Source organism: Microchirus variegatus (genome assembly GCF_963457635.1).
Source record: "Microchirus variegatus genome assembly, chromosome: 3".
In the NCBI taxonomy this organism is placed as follows: Eukaryota; Metazoa; Chordata; class Actinopteri; order Pleuronectiformes; family Soleidae; genus Microchirus; species Microchirus variegatus.
In genome coordinates, this window is record NC_139804.1 from 17,452,106 (window position 1) to 17,473,456 (window position 21,351).

The 21,351-nt window shown below is 38.2% G+C and overlaps 2 protein-coding genes across 3 annotated transcripts in view; both read left to right on the forward strand.

The window, feature by feature from the left end:
* LOC310924423 (large neutral amino acids transporter small subunit 4-like) overlaps positions 1-4,460 on the forward strand; it is a 209,526-nt gene extending 205,066 nt beyond the window's left edge. For both annotated transcript variants that reach the window (XM_083886150.1, XM_083886151.1), the window contains one exon: positions 37-4,460. In XM_083886150.1, coding sequence (XP_083742276.1) covers positions 37-198 — 162 coding nt within the window. In that variant the 3' untranslated portion in view covers positions 199-4,460. The remainder of the gene's footprint in view (positions 1-36) is intronic.
* Positions 4,461-6,294: 1,834 nt separating this feature from the next.
* LOC310924996 (phosphatidylinositol transfer protein beta isoform-like) lies at positions 6,295-20,198 on the forward strand (the record flags this gene model as incomplete). Its single annotated transcript, XM_083886862.1, has 10 exons — positions 6,295-6,365; positions 9,822-9,852; positions 15,490-15,635; positions 17,341-17,432; positions 17,647-17,654; positions 18,039-18,113; positions 18,638-18,709; positions 19,484-19,561; positions 19,680-19,790; positions 19,995-20,198. Exons 1-10 carry the CDS (start codon positions 6,349-6,351, stop codon positions 20,196-20,198), a joined length of 834 nt encoding a protein of 277 aa, XP_083742988.1. The 5' UTR covers positions 6,295-6,348.
* Positions 20,199-21,351: the final 1,153 nt, after the last annotated feature.

The window sequence follows — 21,351 nt, forward strand, 5'->3', positions numbered from 1 at the left end:
CAAATGCTCACCTCATCATGCGTACCTTCTTTTCAGGTGAACGTGGGCTTGTTGGTGCTGAGCATGCTTGGATTCTGCCTGCCTCTCTATCTCCTGTGCCACGGCCGTCACCTCCAGCGCCTCAGAGACGAGCGCGACGAGGATCCCAAGATCTACGTCAAGATGAACAGCGGCGACAAGACCGAGGCGTGTGTCTAGACTGGGAGAGAAAAAAAATTGCAGAGTTCCTACACCAAAAAAGAGAAAAGAAGAAAGGGAGTTGGAGGTCACTGTCTGGGTGACACTCATAATGGATACATCCACTCTGTCCAGCTGCACACACAAACATACACACTTACACACACTCTCCATCACACTGTCATTTTGCCAAACATGACTGCACACCACTGTGACACAGTTTCACCCTCCCACGTCTGGTAATTATACACTGTGGGAAACCTGACACAAACATACTGTACACATACATACAGCACATCCACATCACCCCCACCCCTGAGATGTGTGTGCGTGTGTGTATGTGTGTCCTCACCCCTCCCTTCGACTGCATCTCAGACATAAGGAGAAAACAGACTCATGGTAGAAATAAGAAGCAGAAGAAGCATCTTTGGACTTTTTTTAAGTTCTGCCAAAATTACTCTTCTTTGTCACTTGACATTTTTATTTTTCTGTTGCATTTTCACGATTGACTCTACAAGCCTCTGCCATTCACCCTTATAAAATCATTGCAGAAGGAAATGGGGGAAGAGAGGAACCTTTTGCGATAAATTCTCAGTGACAGTATTGTTCTTTCACAACGCCCCAAAAATAATGACACTGCAAAAGCTGGTGAAAATGTGCAGGATATCAAGGTGACCTTTGCTTTCTGGTTGATCATGGATCTTTGTTAAACAGCACAAGCCGGACAGTAATGGAGCTGCTTGGTGCTTTTTTTTATGTGTAAGGACTTAAAAGTGCAGTTGGCAGGGTTTATGTTGGGGTGATTAAACAATCATTTCATAATAACCTTTCTGCAAAATGCAAATCAAGTGACCTGAGAGAGAACGTCACCTCCAGCTCTTCTTCTGGACTTTATAGCGGTCAATTTGATGGAATGCTTGTTACTTTAGTGGCAACAACAACTTCCTACACTGCAAAGAAACCCTAAAAATAGGAAAGAGTGTACGACAGACCTCATCTGATGCTGATGACAGAGAGCTGTGCTCCTCAAACATGAGTATTTTAAAAACCTGTGGATTAACACTCAACTATTTAACTAGAAACCCTGCCTACTGCAGCTTTTATCCTATAGAGAGAAAAAGTACACACACACCATGCCTACATGGTGTCTCCACCTCCCCTCACGATCAAGGGCATTAACAAAATTCACAGACAGCAGTATTGGTAGCAGTTCAGACTAATAGCACATTAGGCAGAAGTAAGCAAGAGTAAAAAACAGCAACATCTCTGTCTGAAGTTTGATAAAGTACACTGCATGGTGTCAGTGATAAACCTTTGTTGCAATTTCACTCAGTCACCAGTGCAGGAAAACACACATTGCCGTGTTGGCCTACTTTTTCTTCTCTAAGTCATGAATTCCTTATGTATGTTTGGAAAATGTATGTTTTTTTGTTTGTTTTTTTCAATTATATGTATTGTGATATGATTGCAAATGTACCCTGTTTCCCCGCGTCCCCCCTCATCCCCTGTACGTGGAGGAGGAAGTTTTAGAGTGTGTGGACCGAAGGAAGACGTTAGATGTTGTGTGTTTTTAAAGGTTGGCATGGCGTAGAGAGGTGGAGCATGCGTTGTTCTGCTCGCTACACGAGTTTGGAGTTTTCATTTGATGTAGCAATAAGAGCTTCTGTGAGGTGCTGGGCAACGCGTTAACACAATCACACACACACGGACAGACAGGCTAATATGCGTACATTTTATGATCTGTATCACTAAATCACAAAGGGTGCTACAATTAGTTATAAAAATGTGTTATGTGTATTTCACTTTTAGGGTCCAGTGTGTAACAATTAATGACATCTAATGGTGAGACTCCTCCTCTGATCTTCTCCCAAGTATGTCAGAGAACTACGGTGGCCTTCATACCAGAAAGGACAAAAACTCTCTCCACTCCTCTTTCTTCTTTTTTGTTTTATGCATCAGGTTTATGTGGGCAGAGCCGAACTTCTACTTAAAGACATGAAACGCACATTGTGGCTCGTCTGTCCGTTGGAGCTGCAGTAGAAACATGGTGGCAAAAGACTGCAGCCTCCGTGAAGCAAGGCCCTTACCTGAAGTATAAAAACTGCCTTTTTTTATGGCAATGAAAAACCAAACCTTTTTATTACTCACAATTATTCACTTATACAAACATTTCTGGGCTGCATATATTTAATTTCCACCAATAATCTTTCGTAATGTTACACACTGGACCTTTACGATCTTTATTACAATAGAACCAATCAGGTTATTTAGTTCTTTGTTTCTTACAGAGTATGTGGTAATTTTGCACCATAGGTGCAACCACAGCAGCATCTCTGGGAGACTTGAATTCACATAAAGGGACATTAGTTTGAATGGTCTGAGACTGACAATGACACAATCCTTCAGCTTCTGAGAGAACCAGAGCATAATGAGGCAACACAGACAGTAAAGAGTCTTTGTCTTTCAAAGAAAACATCTCAAACAAAACATTTTCTGCCTGGTAAAGGCCTTGGCACAGAGGCACTTCCAAAGACAGCCATGACCCTCAGAGTGCCTCTTTACATGTGCAGAAGCTGGAAGGAATAGATTCAGGCAGGATGTCACACAGTCCACCTCTCTCTCCATCGATGTATCTATCCATCCATTTCTTTCACCCATCCATCAAACAGAGCTGAGAGACAAGCCTCTGCTGCCGTCAGAGGCCCGAGGTGAATGACTAAGTGAGAAACGAATGGCACATGATGCACTTTAGATCTCTTAAATGGACCTCAGTGTATTTCTGAATGGCCTGTGCTCCAATGTAAACGCACACAAGGTGCATGACTGCTAACTAGTGGTGCATGATGAAAAGAATGTATACTCAGAAAATGCGAACAGAAAGATGCTGTTATTTTTTTATACTCAGAAAAAAACCTATTGCTTCACATTATATTGCTTTTATGTGCGTGGTCTGTGTGCGGCAGAGTCTCGTCTCTCAGTTCGATGAGCATGGACACACCCCATCCCAACTGCAGACACTCATCAACCCCACTAAACTGCATGAGTCAGATTACCTGTTAAGAGTCAGAGAGAAGTGTATGGAGTAAAATTGGTGCAGTGAAGGAACTTGCAAAAAAAAGAGATGGATTTACATTGGTAATACAGTAAATTCATGCATGCATGTCAAACTGATTGTTGTCGGGTGCTTTGGTCAATGAAATCACGTTGAAGAAAGCAATCTTCACACAATACCAGCACAACAATGTTTTTATCCCAGATCTTCGTCAGACACAAAGACTTCATCGTTTTCACTCACACTCACAACACTCTCAGATATTAAGCAGGAATTCATCTGATTCTTCTGTAATTGTATGATTTATACAGTTATGTGTGTTTATTTGTTAGCAGGAGAGGGCATAAATGCTGTCCATGTCCTGATAGCCATCAATAATGAAGAAAAAGAAAAGGAGATTCAGTGTCTGTAGCTTTGCAACACTGTGAAAAAAAACTGGACCAATTGCTTTGTTTGGACAAAACTAATGAATTCACTGGTGTAAATGTAACTACTTTATTGTTCTCTGCTCCACTCTGCTTCAGGTAGCGTGTGTTATGTGTTTTCAAGGTGGAGCTTTGCAGAAGGAGTGGGATGAAGTGTCGACTGCTATTTCAAACTTTTCAAGATTCCTATGACAACAGATTTCTTACTTAATGTATTGATGGCTGTGTGGGCAGGGAGAGCATCATAACAAGCAACACAGTAGTAATCATGGCCCTTATTTAACTCCATATAGGTGTCTCTGCGGGATGTATCCTGAAATGTTAAATTTATGTCATCAATGCCATCACTTTCCATTTTTATCCCTCAAACTCCTTGAGACTCTGCATTACAATAATTTGACTTATTAATTGATGTATTGATGAAATCTTCATCCTCTGAAGATGAATCCTAGTGTCAGCGTTTGCTTGCGGTTTGCGGATTTTATGGTTTTGTGTGATGACAGGAAATGGGATTGTTACCTGAACACTGATGCCTTGTTTCCCTCCTGGCATGAACTGTATGTTTTGTATTTTTGTTCCCCACGTACCACTTTTGGTTTAGTTTCTTTCATTCTATTTGTTTTTCACTCGTGTCTATGAGAATGTTTATCTTCATGGTCGTATATTGTATATTTGGTTCTGTTTTGTCTTACTGTACCTTAGTATCGCCATTGCCACTGACATTTCAAGTCATGTTGTCTCACCTGAAAAAGAAAAAAAAATATGACAGATCAATATATGAAGCAAAATAAACACAATCATTTGTATAGATTTGTCTCCTCTACTCCTCTGTGGTCCTGTAACAGCAACAACAGTACTTTAACAGAGCATTAGGGGTCAGACTTCCACTTTCACACTCTCCCACTCCGACATTGTACATCGAGTGTTTTCAGTTTTAATTTCCACTAAGTCAAAAGACTGGGGTTAGCCCTGAGCACGGTACCAACACTATTTACTCCCCAGGTGCCGCTCAGTGGCTGCCCACCGCTCCTAATTCTAGGAAGTAGAGGATGGGTTAAATGCAGAAAGGAAATATATGCCTACGGGAACTGAAACTGTGCAGTTGACATCATAGCACCACACTTAAGTGTCATTAGAGATTTAGAGAAAGGTTCTTTTTGAAGTGGTGGAGATGCCCCTCTCACTTTTAACCCCAAAACCTACAAACAAAAGTCACAAGTAGTCCAGACAATAGATAACTATGTTTAACCATGTTTTATGTATACTGTTCAGAAATGGTCATGGCAAGAGAAGCTACAGACTTTGAATTGAGACAAAGCTTTTGCAAGGAAACCTGTGAGACCTCATCAGTTACAAAAGTTGACTCAGTGTTGTCGTAACCACAGAGGAACTGACTAGGTGGAAACACATCTCGCATAAACTGGTTGAACCAGAGCTGGTAGTTTCACCCTGCACTGGTTTACGTACACGGGCGTAGGCTGTTCCACCCTCTCTGGACTCAAGGAGCCTTGTGTTATCTTTGTGCACCAGCTAATGCTCACTCAGCTGTAATCACTGACACAACATAGCTTTACAAGGGCCATCACGACCATATGACCATCATTTCCCATTGTTTGATACCCCATACAGTCACATGTTTTTGGGTCCGTGTACGTTTTGTTTGTTTGTTAAGAAAATGGCGAAAAAAATATGTTGTTTTCTCGTTTTTTGGTTCAAAAGGAAAAACGAAACAAGAGTGGTATTTCCGTTTCTCGTTCATTGGTTTCAATGAAAAAACAAATGATCAAAATGTACATGGACCGTGTAGAAACATCTAATAAAGCTCTCTAGAGCTGGCAGAGGAACATTCCGGATAAGTCTAAGCAGCTGACTTTTGCAAAAATTAGCACTCTCACAAACAGCCCCTTGGACAATTTCAGGGAAAATGTCTAGACTTAACTGCATGTCAGAAGGTACCTCAGGTATTGTAATGCTCCTGGTAAAAACAAGTGATAAACACAATCCTATCAGTAAATATCCATAATTACATACTTTTAAAAAACCCCAAAAAAGTCATAAAGTAAGTGCAACATTTAAAGTTATAATATACATGTAATTTATATCACAATATATTTGCTATATTGATACCAAAGAACATTATATTGTTAAAATTATTGTCATTTTGATTGCCTGTTTATTGCACAGCAGTGGTAGCAGCAATAGTTGTGGAGGTTGAGCTTGACTTTTATTCAATGGAACTCTTGATAACCCTCTTGAAATTAAATGCTAACAATAGCTAGTGCAAGAACATGATCATTAATAAGCAATTGCTTTCAGTTTTTGCAGTGGTATATTTTTTTTAATAGTTTAATCAAATAAAACAAATGTAAAGCACTACGTCACAACATGTCATTAATGAAGGGTGACCCTGAGGACCTATCTATCGCGCTACTGTGAGCTTCAAAAGCTGAAAGAGTTGATAATGGTTCACTAATTGCACCTGAACGCAGCGTGAAGTTAACTAAAACTACCGCCTCCTTTTTATAGGCCACGCCCCATCACAGCCACACTGGTATCTTCCAGGAAGGAAAGCCGGAATCACTCACACACACACAAGGGTTTTCGCTGCACCTGACAACAACCGTGATTAATAACACATTCCTCTGGTTTTTCTACTGTGTTATATTCGTCTGTTTGGATTAAGACACAGTCAACATGCTGATAACCGAATTGTAAGTAACACAACTTTCTGAAACGGCTTCTTTTTTGTATTAATTTAAGTCAGAAACGGTCAAGTTTACCCTTTTTATAGTACGTTTAATCAAGTGGTTTACTCCATAACCGATACAAGTTATTACTGCTGAATTTTTATTTTTTTATGTTGTTTTGTATGACTGTGTGTGTTGTTGTTTTGCATTTTTGCTCTTAGAACTTCTAAAATTGTCTGTGGTTGCAGGCAAAAGTGCCCACATATAATTTAATACATTAGTTTTTAGATTATGTTAATACAAATCGCTGTGGGTGACTTTGTACGTGATGTTTCTGAAGTAAAAGGTTGAGACAGTAGAAGTCACCTGCTGCCATTGCATGGCCATAGGTTCGAAGCGTTCATTTACATGGGTCATGGATGTGTTATAAAAGAGTGGATGGAATTGCAAACCTGATTTGTTCTACACATGTCGAAACCCTCACCCTAAAGACCCATTCATGGTAAAGGGTTTGTATTTATATAGTGCTTTTTTCGACTCTTGATGACCACTTAAAGCTGCTTTACACTACAGTTGTGCCATTCACTCATTCACACCCATTCACTCACACTTTACTATACATGCCCATTCACACGCTGCTGGCACAGACCCCACATTTTCAGGAGCAATGTGGGGTCTGTCCCAAATGTTCTCTCACTACCCTACATACCTCTATGTATCTTTTGCATTGATATGAATGTTTAAGCCTCACTTCCTCTAGAGGGCAGTGCAAAGTACCAAGCTGCAGGCATCGTGTTTGTCACGACCTTTGACAATTTACCTTGCCAGCTAGCCTCATCTCAGTCCAATCTGTCTATTTCATCTTTCATCTGTCATTTTAAACTCCCCTGGGAGACGCATGATGACGGACAAAATAAACACAAAGTACAGATGAAAGGAGGAGAGTCGAACCTGTGAGTGACAACAGCTCCTGTTCCACTAGAGATGTTAAAGATGTGGAAAAAGAGCAGTCTATGACAGCACTACATGGAATTTGGTACACACACAAATAGCATGGCAGCATGTCCGCTGCTAAAAATGTAACAGTACTGTCAGTATTCACTTAATGTGATACACAGAAGTACAATATTACCTGATAGTCTAGCGATGCCGCTCATACTTTTCTGGCTTTAAGGAAAGTTTTGCAAAGATAAAACCACTATGATAAAAATATAGAATACAAAGAATACAAAAATAATACCCTATGTACCTATGTACAATTTCTCCTGTCAACAGTTATAGACATCTATTTCCCTGTTGTGGTCTATGGTTTAATATATAGATGAATATTCATCTATATATTTATCTATATATTTATCTATATATCTATGTATGTATTGTTTATATGTGTGTATATACATATATCCCAGGGGAGTTTATATATATAATTGCAATGCCTTGACTGTAGTGAGGTCAGTCCACACAGTCATTACAACAAAATTAAAAACAGTGGTACAGAATTGACATAATCATTTCTTTCGGTTTTCGGCCAAGTGTTTCCTGGTTTTCGGTTTTGTCCAAAAATGTGCATCCCTACTGGCTTGGCCGGATACTTTTGTCCATATACTGTAGTGTATCTGTGAATCACAATATTATTATGGTGACTGTAAAAGAGCAATAAATTGTCTGTAATTTCCCATCCTGACAAAGGGCACACATCCATGCTTGTTCCAATCTGGCTTGTTCTCTCACAGAGGCTTGATTGCATTTCCTGTTCTCCTCTCCTCCTCCTCTTCTCTAAATTCCTGTAATAGTGGGACACTAACAGGGAACTAACTGTCCAACTTCCCAGTGATAAAAATTTGCTTTTCTTTGATCACTCATGAGATGTGATATAACCGTTCTACACCACAACACAGTGTATGATTTAAACCTTCAAATAATGTCTCCAAGATTATTTTTGATGGCATGTCAACTTCCAACAGGGTGCATGTCAGGTCTGCATCATCTGCATACATCACAACTAAGCAAAAAGCATTTGGTCTTTTGTCGTTTTTGGGTTAGTTTTTGTTTCTAATATTTTGAAAATAAAACAGTGTTGCCATATAAGTTTAAGATGGTTTAACTAGCTACTGTACCTGGTCTGAAGACATAGTTGTTTGTACATTGTTGGCTTGTCAACAAATACACGTGTTATCACGCGCATGTTTTAACAACAGTTTTAATAAACGATACTGCTTGCACCCTGCACACCCTTTAGAGAGCAAATCCTTCTTCGTGTTACTTTCAAATGGGAAACAAAATCAACAGATATTGTTATCTTTTTTTATGGCTACATCTGCAGGAGCTGAAGGCTGAGACTGATTAATAGTTTGTTTTGTGAGATTACTCGTGTCACATGTAAATGATTAACAGAGGTAACTCCTGTTTCAGTCGATGCTTTCGCTCCAGTTTTACTGCAAGATTTGAGTGTCCCCTAAAACAGTTATGTAATGTTGCATGCAGCTCTGACGGGGGTTTTCAAATTTTAGAGCAAAAAAACTCTGACATCTTCAGGGTCATGTCTTATAGAGCTTTAAATAAGCATTTTGAAGGGCGTGTGTATCAGACAAGTAGCATTTAAGATGTGTTCTTTGAGCTTGTAAGAGTCGCAATATCAATTATCACCCTTCAACAGTCATTTCTTAAGTCTCTGAATTCATATAATTACCTTGTGATCAAACTAAGTGGCTGGTATTAATTATGTAAAAGTACATTTAATTAACTTGGTCAGTTGTCCCACCAGCAAATGGCAAAGTATAAATGTTGAACTACACATTTAAAAGCGTAGTTTATTTATATATAATTTATTTTTGTTAATATGACCACATCAATACCACCCGTTTGTCTTTTAAAGTGATAGTTTAGGTGTTGTAGGTATTGGGCTTGTATGATATACTGACACATCATACTGAGTGACTACTATGTTTGTTTATCTTGTTCCTCGGTCATCACACTGATCTGGTTTTATGTGTATTTTTTTCATGGACACATAACATAAATAAATAGGGACTTGTCATTGTAATACTGCATTATGTAGGCAAATTAAACAAGATATAAGATTTAAATTCTGGGCTTTAAGGTGCTGTCATTGGCTCCAGCGACAAATGTAGAAAACGGACATCGTAGAAGCACTTCTTTTATCTATTACAGGGCAATACAATTAATAGTTTGATTCTTTTTATCATTGTGTCATTCATAAAGAACATGCCCACCTCAACTGGGCTTACTAGACACCATTATAGACATACAGTCTGAGTAGAACACATTATTTCCTGTTCCTGTGGACTCCTGTTCTTAACTGAGCGACTAGACAGCTGTATTCTTGACAATGTACTTTAACATCAGGCTCAACCCAATACTTATGTTTGATTTGAATATAAGTTCTTAATTTGGGTTTTAACAAAATGCCTAAGTGTATTTCCTGTGCCCTAACACCTCCTTTTTTTCTCATTCTTATAGCCGAATTGTTCTGCCCATTTCAGTGGAAGAGGTGAGGAAGTTTTTTTTGTTTGTATCAGGAATGCATTACATTTTTCAACATTTAACCCGAACCCTAACCCTTGACCATGTAAAATGTTCTTTACCTGGATTTGAAGGTTGTGTTATGTTTACATAAATACCAAAATGCTTTTTGGTAGAGCGATCAGTGGTTTCACTCTCGCTGAGCCCGTTCTTGCAAGTTTGCTTATTGGCAGTGGTCAGGAATGAATCTGCATTATCTTGGTTTGGTGAACAAGTGGCGTTTCCTCTTATCTGTCTCTAATCTGCACGAGTAATCCAGTTTTATTTGCCTCCCATGAATGTGTGTGTAAGCACATGGATTCAGATATCATGAGATCTGTCTCAAGCCTCATTGGTATGTGGAAATAAATCCGATAAGTATCAGTGCATTTGCGTCTGCCTTCCAAGCAGACAGATTAGATATTCCTCTGTCAAGGCGACTTGTACGTCATTTTAATTTGTGGGTGACGTAAACACACATGGACACTATCCACAATGTTATGATTCTCTTTTGACCAGTGTAATGGAGGATGAGAGCTCAAACCAGTGGATTTAGCTGAGGTTTCATGCCTTTTAAGCATTTGGGGCAAGGATTTCAAAATTTCATCAAAATGCCTCTTTTACATCAATCGATCCGTTTTCTACCACTTTATCCTCCACATGAGGGTCACGGGGTTGCTGTGCCAATCTCAGCTGACAGTGGGTGATAGGTGGACAGATCGCCAGTCCATCACAATGCAGATTTTAGATGTTGGTCACTTTTGAAAGATGATGTAAACAAGTCGTCAAAAAATCAGATGTTCGCAACGTATTGGAACAGGGCATCAAAACCTGCAGTGAATAGCTTTTTTTAGACATATCACCCAGCCCTGTATGAAATGCAGAGTATGTAGGTCATGTGCAGGCCTGTGTAGAGAAGCTGGTGGACATGATGGCCTCAGACAGGTTTCAACATGTGAGCACATATGAAGATAATGTTTGGAACTGTTGAGCCATGCTGACAGTTATTCACATGTGACTTGTGTCTATCTTTTTTCACAATGTAATAATCAATCATAATAGGTGACATTATCATTTATCATCATTTCAATCCACACCTTGTTTCCATCAGTTACTGTTCTGTTTCTACTGACAAACTTCATCACAACCTGTTTTTGTGTATTCATGACCATCTCCACTCAGGTCCAGCCTGTTTTTTTGGTTTTCAGATGAAAGTCAGTCTCCCAACCCCTCTGAGCTCTTAGGTTATTACGTCTTTCTGCCTGTGACAATGAGAAGACTGGTTTTTCATGATAAGCCACATTTCTGAGTTGTTTCTCACATGAGCAGGGTTGAACATCTTCAGCTGACAAAACAGGTTAGGATCCTGATTTAGTATAGTGCTCTGTCTCTGTGAGTGCAAGTGCACCAAAGCAAACTGTGCCATGATGGGAACACAGCATAAAGGAACTACAAAGGGCAGCAGGGCAAGGCTCTTAATTACATACAAGAATGTATGACGAAAGGTGAGATTATCCTTTCTGCATCCACATGTCCATGTAACATACATTTTGGGATTTGATGGTGACTCACACAAACCTTTTGTGGATAAATGCCACTCCCCCTACAGTTTGAATCCGCACAGACCATATGAACCAATGGCACATGTGCCCTGTAGCAACAACACTTTCCTGTTTGAGCTCTTTTGTAGATCAAAAAAGACAATGAAGAGGCTTTGGATAACTCAGCTGAGGAGCTCAGAGCTGGCAGCCTGTAGGGTGGGCTTGATTACATTCACGGTCCTTTGCTGTGTGTCTTCTGCTCTCAGAAAATGGAAACCACACATGTACAATTCACACAAACGATGACCTGAGACTGTAGAGTGTGACACACATCAATCATTCCCAAACATTCCAGAAAAGATTCTTTCATTCGTCTTTGTTGTTGAAGCTACTGCTTCAAAACGGTTGTTTTGTTCTTTCAGGCCACTGGCAGTGCAAGATGGCAGCCACCTTAAGTACATAGGCCTTATGTGCATATTACATTTTTATTTAAATCGATTATACACTTATACATATACGTATGGGTAGTATATCCAGTTTCTGCCAACAGTGATACAGTCAGACTGTATTTATTTATTATATTTATATAGCACCCCTCAGCCCTCTGACATTTGCCCATTTTTGAAGGATACATTTGTGTATCCTGGAGCTATAATCATGATTTAATTAAATATGATTTCAAAGCTTTTTATCCAAGTAATTTCGGCTGATTCTTCATAATATTGAATTAATAATAATTATTATTTTGTGGATTAAAGAGAAGCATTAAGAAGCTTAACCAGTTTTTTTTTACCTGGTCAAACCTGTGTTTGTTCTAATATTAAATGTTGTTTTTAAACTATTTTTTGTAGAAATAATGTTTCATTGAAAATCAAGTATGAGATACATTACATTTAAACTGGCTCAACACAAAATAATCACTAAATTCTACTACTATTGCTTCTTTAACTGTGTCTAAACATAATATATATATGTAGATATGTTTATTTTACATCAAAATATGCCAGAGTTTTCAGATATTTTGGCTGATTAGAGCTTAAATTAACAGTCAGTCTTGGAGGGGCAGGAGATCTGTGATTCGGGACTTTGAACTGTAGAGTGCAGCGTTGAGCTTCTTGGTGTACAGCCTGATGGCTCTAATAGAAGAAGAAGGGAAACCTGTGCGTCGCGTGGGCTAGACCGTCTCCTTTAACACAGCGCAAGGACTTCCATCCAGCCGGAGTCATCAGGGTGACAACATGCACAAATCCTGGAGACATTAAATCACATTAAAAGGAGACAAAAGAAACCAAACGATCAGGAAACACCATGATCTATGAGGAAACACTAACAGTAACTAAAGTTAATGGATAAAAACAAAGAGATTACAGAGACTACAATGAGAGTAAAGATAGCAAACATTAAAGCAGCTTAAAATACCCAAAGATAAAATAATAAAAGGAAGAATAGAGAATTAATGGCTAAAATTACTCAAAGACAATAACAAGAGATTAAAAAGCTAGAATCTGAAATACAAATGGATATATCATAGTATCAGGTTCTCCTTTAAGAACCTAGACATTTGTTGTCCTATGTTTGAGTCCTTTGTTAATACTGTGTGTGTGTGCTAAGTAGGAGTGTGTTAACTTAGCAGGGTTGACAGCACCAGTCATGTGAGTTGCACTTTTCCAGTCACTACATTTCACTGTGACTAGTGTGTGTAACAAATGGTTGCCGTGATCATTTACATAAATGCTTAAGTAAAGACGGAGGGATTCTCACAAAGGCTCTTTGAGTGGCTCTCCCAACTCTGTTGTGTGTCTATTTGTTTTTTTCCCATTTGAGCTGTTCAGTGCAACAAGTCAAAAGCTAATGCCAAAGTGAGTGAAAAGTGGGATGTTTATTCAGAATTCATTCATCCTTTGCTAATAACTTTGAATGGGGCTACCTTTTCTTTTGGTGGAAAAGTCTGTAATTCATTATTTGGCCACCTGGGGGAGCATAATAAGCAGCACATTGTATTTTGAGTATCAGAATTTCTGTGCTGTGGGCTTAGACCTGTTTTTTTGGGTAAGAATTGGGTTTAGGTCAAGGGTTGGGGTTAGGCATTTAGTTGTGATGGTTTAGTCCAGGGGTCTGCAACCTGCGGCTCTAGAGCCACATGTGGCTCTAGAGCCACATGTGGCTCTTCAGCCTTTCTGCAGTGGCTCCTTGCTTTAGAGAACAAGGCGACAAATCAAAGTATTTTAATATGTTGTGCAATGCATCCAACGTCGAAGTAAAAACGCAAAATTCAGTACACATGTGGATGTCCTGTCCATCTTTGGATCGACATGCCTTTTTCTCAAGTATGAACAACACACAATCCGAATGTTTGCTTTATTTATTTCAAAGTGGGGTCATTTTAATTTCAACAATTTATCACAAACAATGAAACAATGGAAGAAGCAGGTCAACATCAGTGTGTGTTTTATTTTTGCTCCACTTTATAAGAGGCTGTGTATAAACTGAACATTTTGTAGTTCTTAAAGTTCATAAATGAAAAGAACTCTTGCTCTTGTATGTATTATATCTGCATAAAAACCTTTATTCCTGTTATTATCTTCATTTTGTGGGTTGTTTTGCGGCTCCAAATGAATTTTATTTGGGTGGAGAGGTGACAAAAATGGCTCTTTTCATCCTAAAGGTTGCAGACCCCTGGTTTAGTCTATGAGTGTCCTCAATAACAATGCTGCCTGAAAATATGTGTCCCCACAATAGCCATGTACAATTTTGGACTTTTCTCAAATATGTGATATACTGATATATCATATTAACCATGTGGTTCAATGTTATTTTAATTTTGATTAGTCTTGAATGATTGCATGAAGACCGATAAGCGCAATTATTAATCATCACACAGCACAGAGCTGTGAACTCACCACCGACGATCTGACAGGGACTGCATAATTATTGTTTTTGCAGTGATGGAAAATCTAAATAAAGGCATGATTTACTGCACCATCAGAGCTGTATGTGATTAAAATCAGTGACTCTGGATATCAATACACTGGAACTTTATCTTACATTCAGCTGGTTTTAATGCAAGTAAAATCTCTTCAATAACTATGCAAAACATCCTATAGCACCTTCTACTAGCCATAACATGCTACAGCAAACAAGTCACGAAAACAATATCCATAGCTGTAATAACTGAAGTCAAGGAGAAAAAAATACTCAATCAAACCACATAATTGATCATCATTAGTTGGTGATGAATGAATGAATGAATGAATGAATGAATGACTGGTTTATTTCGGACTAATATACATTGAGACATTTACATGTTCATTTCACAAATATTGGTAAATAAAAATGTCCGAAAAAGGAGTAGGCTGAAGCCAAGGGCTTATTATAGCCTATCCTTCTGCAGTTTCCTGGATTTCATTCAAACAATATGGCATCCGGTGGATGATAATACACACATAAGAAAATAAATATATACAAAGGAAACAAAGATAAATGTATTTCATGTATTGCAGTATATTATATAACAATAATAATACTAATATTGTAATATGGGGTCTATAGTGGAGCTATTTTAATGTTAACATAGGCTACCAAATAAATTACTTTACTGTTTATAGTTTAATATTTTAAAAAAATGTGAAAACTACTACACATTCTTAAATGTGCAATTCCACAGTTTGACACCTTTCACAGAAACACAGTTTTCTTTACTTTTGGTTCTTCCTCATGTCTTTTTTAAACATACCTGTGTTCCTTTATAAATGTATCTTTGTTTGTGCTGCCCTAAGTGAGTTTGAATAAGGTCAGACAGACTTGTCCTTTTTTCCCCAGTATATGTTTTATCTTTACTGTTACTTGGTGTGTATTGCTGCACAACATGGTTTCGTTGTGTTTCGTAATGCAGTAAAACAGTTAATATTAATCCATTTAAATTGGGTACAAAATTGGCCTTTACCTTTACCAGGACTTCTATTCTTGCTAATGAACCTGATACCAGATTATAAAATCTTTGTTGTGATTTATTGGCCCTGTACTGTCTTGAAAAAAATCGATCGGTTCTTGACTGTATTAAATGTATGTGTCTTTCCTCTCTGTAGTACCAGGTGGGCCAGCTGTATACAGTAGCTGAGGCCAGTAAGGACGAAACTGGCGGAGGAGATGGTGTTGAGGTGTTGGTCAACGAGCCCTATGAGGAAGATGGCCAGAAGGGACAGTACACTCACAAGATCTACTACCTGAATAGGTTGGCTGCTCAGCACTGTGACATGCTTACTACACAATACACTGCACATTTTACCACTATCCACTAGAAATCTGTATTTGAAGGTTTTGTTTGATTCGCTCACCTTTTAACGACGGTATCTGCTTCACAACCTCTGCTTTAACTTCTGCCTCACACTTCACAGGCTTTTGTTGTTCACACAGGGAACGTGGGGCTATGATTGTCATAGGGTGTGGCTATAAAAATTTACATACATTTTGAACTTTTGAACTTTTGAACACTGAAAATTTTTATTTAATTAATCTGTCAATTATTTGCTCAATTAATGCAATTAATTAAGAAGCTGAAAAATCAGAAAGCTTGTTTTGATTTTTGAAAAAAAAAATGTCCAGAGTACAGAGGAGGATTTAGAGTAGGGCTGCACCAATTATTTGATTGTTAATCGATTACTAAATTAGTCATCTTTTTAAATGTAGTTTCCCCCTTGTCTCTCTGAAAACAACGTCTTTATTTTATTTGGAAGTAAAATATGTCTTGCTTTGAATATTATCTGCACTGTTTTAAACTGAATCAGATCCGGAAATTTTAGAGCTTGCGTTTTTTAGCTTGCGAGTTAATTTGTGTGGTCTCTATATCCTTTGTTATTAATTAATCTGATTGCCCTTTTCTGCATTATATACAGTAAATTGGTTTAGTATTACTTTTGTACATGTTTCCCCTCACCACTACACAGTAACTCAAATATGGTAGAAAAGTTATCAACAATATAATGTAAATAGTGCTTTTTGATTGAGAATATGCCTCGTTTTCTCCAGGACGACTGTGCATCGTGCCAAATTCTCTCAAACACTTTTTGTGATTTTGTGGTCCAGGATCACGCTATGGAATTTAATATAATTTAATTCAATTTAATTTAATCTTTCTATGTTAACATCATCAATACTTAGTTTTATATTTCTCTTGTGCTTTCCAGACAATATTACATTTGTTTTGTTTAAATTTAATGACAATTTATTGATATCAAACCACTTTTTTAATGTATTTATTTCTTCTGTGACCACAGAGTCCACAGAGTCATGCTATTATTATTAGCATTAGTTAAGCATTAATGAATATTGAATTAATAATTTATAACGCATGAATACTCATTAGTATGTAGTTGATAACACGGTTATAAATGTTTTACTCATCCCATCAGCTGAGGAACATTGTCCAAATACTTGCTGTACTCAAGCAGCCAATCAGCATCCACCTCTAACAAACGAGCTCTTTGATCGACTTACGAGGGACTGCTCTCTCACCTCTCTCTGTGTCCATCATAAGTAAACCATTTATAAGTGTATTTATAAACTACATACTAATGAATATGCATGCGTTATAAATGATGAATTCAATATTTATTAATGTTTAACTAATGCTAATAGCGTGTACTTATTATAAAGTGTTACCGAAAATATTGGTGACATCAGCAAATAGCACACATTTTAATATAGCTGATACTATGCAGATGTCATTAATATACATAATAAACATTTTTGGTCCTAAAACTGACCCTTGAGGTACCCCACATGTTATATTCATAAATCCAGCTTTGTCTTGACTTAAGTGTTTTTCAAGCATAATCTTTCCTCAGGTTTGTCAGCAAAATGACCTTCGTCAAGTTTAGATTTAACATTTTCTGGAAATGGTGTGTTTGTAGTTACAAAAATTGTTTGTGTCTGTGCAGCAAAGTGCCAGCCCTAATTCGGAGATTGGCCCCTACAGGTTCTCTAGAGATTCATGAGAAGGCCTGGAACGCATATCCTTACTGTCGAACTAGTGAGTGACTTTGCATACACACATTTTGGTTGTTAATAGTAAATAATTCACCACCGCATGTATTGTACACTCATCCTCTCAGTCTCATTGTACAGTAAATGCTGTTTTTTGAGGAGAGTCGGTGTATTATCTAAAAACGTGTATCTCCTTTTTCTGATCCATCCTCTTCCCATCACCATCCATCATCCATCATCCATCTTTTCCTCTGCTGCAGTCCTTTCAGTAAGTTAAGAAAAATGTATTTTTATAGTACTTGCTGTACTTTATGTATGTTAGAAGTATTTAACTCCAGATTTGACACATTCTGTATCCACACTGAAATTGGAGGAGCACTCTTGCTCCAAGTTCCCTTTGGTGTGTGTTTTCTTCTGTGTATATAGGTAAAATAATGTGTATATACAAATTTTGCATACATGTATGTGTTTTTTTTCATCTTCTTTTCACAAATGTTTCCATGTTCATACAGCAATGACATTGCACACTGTGATTTATGAAACACATAAGTGTAAGGAGCTGTATTTTATAATTAAATAAAAGTTGAAAATGATTGTGTCAAAAAAAGTGATGGACCCTAAATTCCATGTACTGTATATGTCCTATTCACAGAACCCCTATTTGGGAAACAAATTCAGCATGAAGATCGAGACATGGCACAAGCCTGATATGGGGGATCAGGAGAATGTGAGTAAAAAAATGATAAAACATTTGTAGTCACAGTTACTCCACGGAGAGTTTTAAGCAATTATTTTCTGCACTGTATGCTAGTATACAAACATAATTTCTGCGAGTGTCATGTGTACTGATGCAGGTGTCAGGAGGAGATGAGTAAATAAGTACATTATACAGTACTTGCACAGTTGTAACATTTATTTTATATTGGATAGATTATATGGGATAGATAGACAGGAAGGATTGAGGTTCTGTTAAGCAATTATTGACTTTCAAAAATATGTTTTAATACATACAAATGTATTACATTTGTCGTGGTAAAATATTTCATTCCTGGGACAGCTGCCCCATGGATATGTTGCAATTTTAAAAATGCTGTCGCCATTTCAAGTATTCTTGGATTACAATGTCACAAGATTGTTCAGGTTTCCAAGATGATGAGGCCGGATAACTCAAGTGGTCATGGACTTATTGACTTGAACATCATATTTTCATACAATCACGTGACCCTTGCTTTTGTTGTTGCCTTTCTGCAGGTACACGAACTAGACAAAACAACATGGGATTCAGTTGTGATTGATCACATTGACATCGCAGCCACTACAAAGGTAAGAATTACAAGTGTGCCTAAGAGTGGAACACATGTCACTAAGTATAAGCATAAGCCTCTGCGCTACCATCCTGATGTCTTTATTGTATGTTATTTATTCTGATATTTTAATATGGACCTGAAGACTATCAACACTGGTAATTATGGGATGCGTTTATAGGCTATGTTACCCTCTCCTGATGCCTTAACGGTGCCAAATTACTATGGTTACATGATACACTGCCAGTTCAATTGTTTGGGGTCACTGATACAATTATATTCATCAAAAGAGTTGCAAAATGAATAGACATTATAGTCAAGACATTGATAAGATTAGAATTAATGATTTTTATTCAAAATAATAATTTTGCCCTATCATCCAATTGCCTTCTAATGTGATTAGCAAACACAATGTATCATTAGAACACTGAAGAGATGGTTGCTGGAAATGGGCCTCTATACACCTATGTACATATTCCATTAAAAAACAGACGATTGCAGCTAGAATAGTCGTTTACCACATTAACAATGCATAGTGTATTTCTGATTAATTTGATATTATATTCATTGAAAAAAAAGGAGCTTTTTCTTCAAAAATAACGTTACGAAGTGACCCCAAGCTTTTGAACGGTAGTGTATGTCTAAATTATATTATCATTATTATTATTATTAGCCAGGTGTTGCCTGACAACAAACTCATTTAGCTAGGCCTTAATTGGGAGAATCTGACTTTCCCGGTCTGTGCCCAGGGGCCCACTGGCTCATTATCTTTCTGGTTGTTTTCATTTCTTAGAGCCTGAAAACAGACTTTAATCCAGCCACCTTCACGTCGGAGAAAACGAAGCGAGGACCTTTGGGACCATGCTGGAAGGTACCGCAGCTCTTATCTTCTGCTCCTCTTTGTGGCTCACTCACAGAAAGACGTTAAACATGCATTTAAATCCCTGAACACTGTTTTAAACCAATTTGATTCATCTGTGCCTTTTCAGGAAGAACTCTCCCAGAACACTGAATGTCCACACATGTGCGCTTACAAGCTAGTCACTCTTGAGGTCAAAGCACCTATGGTACAAGGGACGATTGAAAATATGATTAAAAAGGTGAGGTTTTTTTTATTATATGGATGGATGGATGGATGTACTTGATGTAATTGTAATTGATCCCAAGCTGGGAAATTACATCATTATAATTTGATACCTGTTGCTTTATATGAGTCAATGTACTTCAAAGCAGTTTTCTATTTTTCCTCTTGATTTATCTGTCCTCTCCCTTGTTTTTCTCTCACTCTCACTCTGTCTGTTTAGACGGAGAGGAATTTGTTTGACAAATTCCACAAACAGCTGTTCTGCACAATCGACGACTGGATCAATCTGACAATGGAAGACATACGACGCAAAGAGGAGGAGACAAAAAAGGAGCTGGATGAGGTGAATGAGCACACACTGTACTCTAAACTATCCACCACTACTTTACAAGTAGTTCTGGGTTGGTATGCCAGTCCATACTGAAAAAAATGTTGTTGTTTTTTTTTAATTATTAATTTATCATATACCACCAGGCCAGACCGAAAAATTTAAAATGTCACATCAAAACACTGTTTGATAGGGGACCCTTTTCACTGCTGCACCACACAAGCTTCAGGCTTAGCTGAAGAAGTAACTGTGGTAGTAATTGCAGGAATAAGCAGTTTACTCCACCACCTTAGCAGAAGTACTCCAGTACAATGTCATGCCCAATGGCCAACGGCAGGCTTTGAATGAGCATAGGCCGTGGGCATTTGCCTCGACTCTCATGGGATATTTATATGGATCACAAGGGAGTGATGTTTTTCTGTTGCCCAATCAACTGACTGTCGTGGGTGGAGCCACCCTGACTGTACCAAACCATTTCACACTGGTTATTTTGGTACGGACCCTGGTATACTCGCGCGTCAGGGTCCTGTAGTATCTCACTTCACCATTGGGTGGGACTCATTCCTACCAAATAAGATGCTACAGCTCCCTCAGACATGTCTGGTTCACAGATGGCAGGGGAGTCCCGATGTCAGCCGGTTTGAGGGTTGCCAGGTGGAGGCAGGGATGACTGTCTTTGGTGACTTCTTCTGTTGTCGATGAATACCCAACATGCTCTTGGATGCGGTTCCAAAATCTGGGCTGCATGCGTAGAAGTATACCAGGGCCTTAATTAGCTCACTCTATGGGGAGCAATGGGGATTGGGTACCTTGCTCATAGTTACCCCAGCCCTTGACCTGTCAGGAACTGAAAACAGCAACCGTGCAGTTACAAGCCAAGTTCCCTTTCCACTTGAAACCAAAACCTGGAAGCTGGAGATGACTGAATCTGCTGCAACTTCACTGAATCATCTTATTACAAAGAACTAATTAAACAGTATTCACTTGTGAAACTTTTTAGTGGGCCATTCTTTGTGTTTTTAGTTGGACTTCAACCTGTTACCAGTCGTCTCACTATACTTGCACACTGTTGGTATTGCCTCTGTCTGTCTTGACATAAAACATTAATTCCCTGTGTGCAGCGTAGCATCTCGAGGCGACACGATCTAAACACTGTTGAGAAGGAGAGTGTTGTTGAGCTGCTTAATCTGCAACTAGATGTATATATGTTACTGTATACTACGTACAGAAAGTTTCAGTATTGAAATAA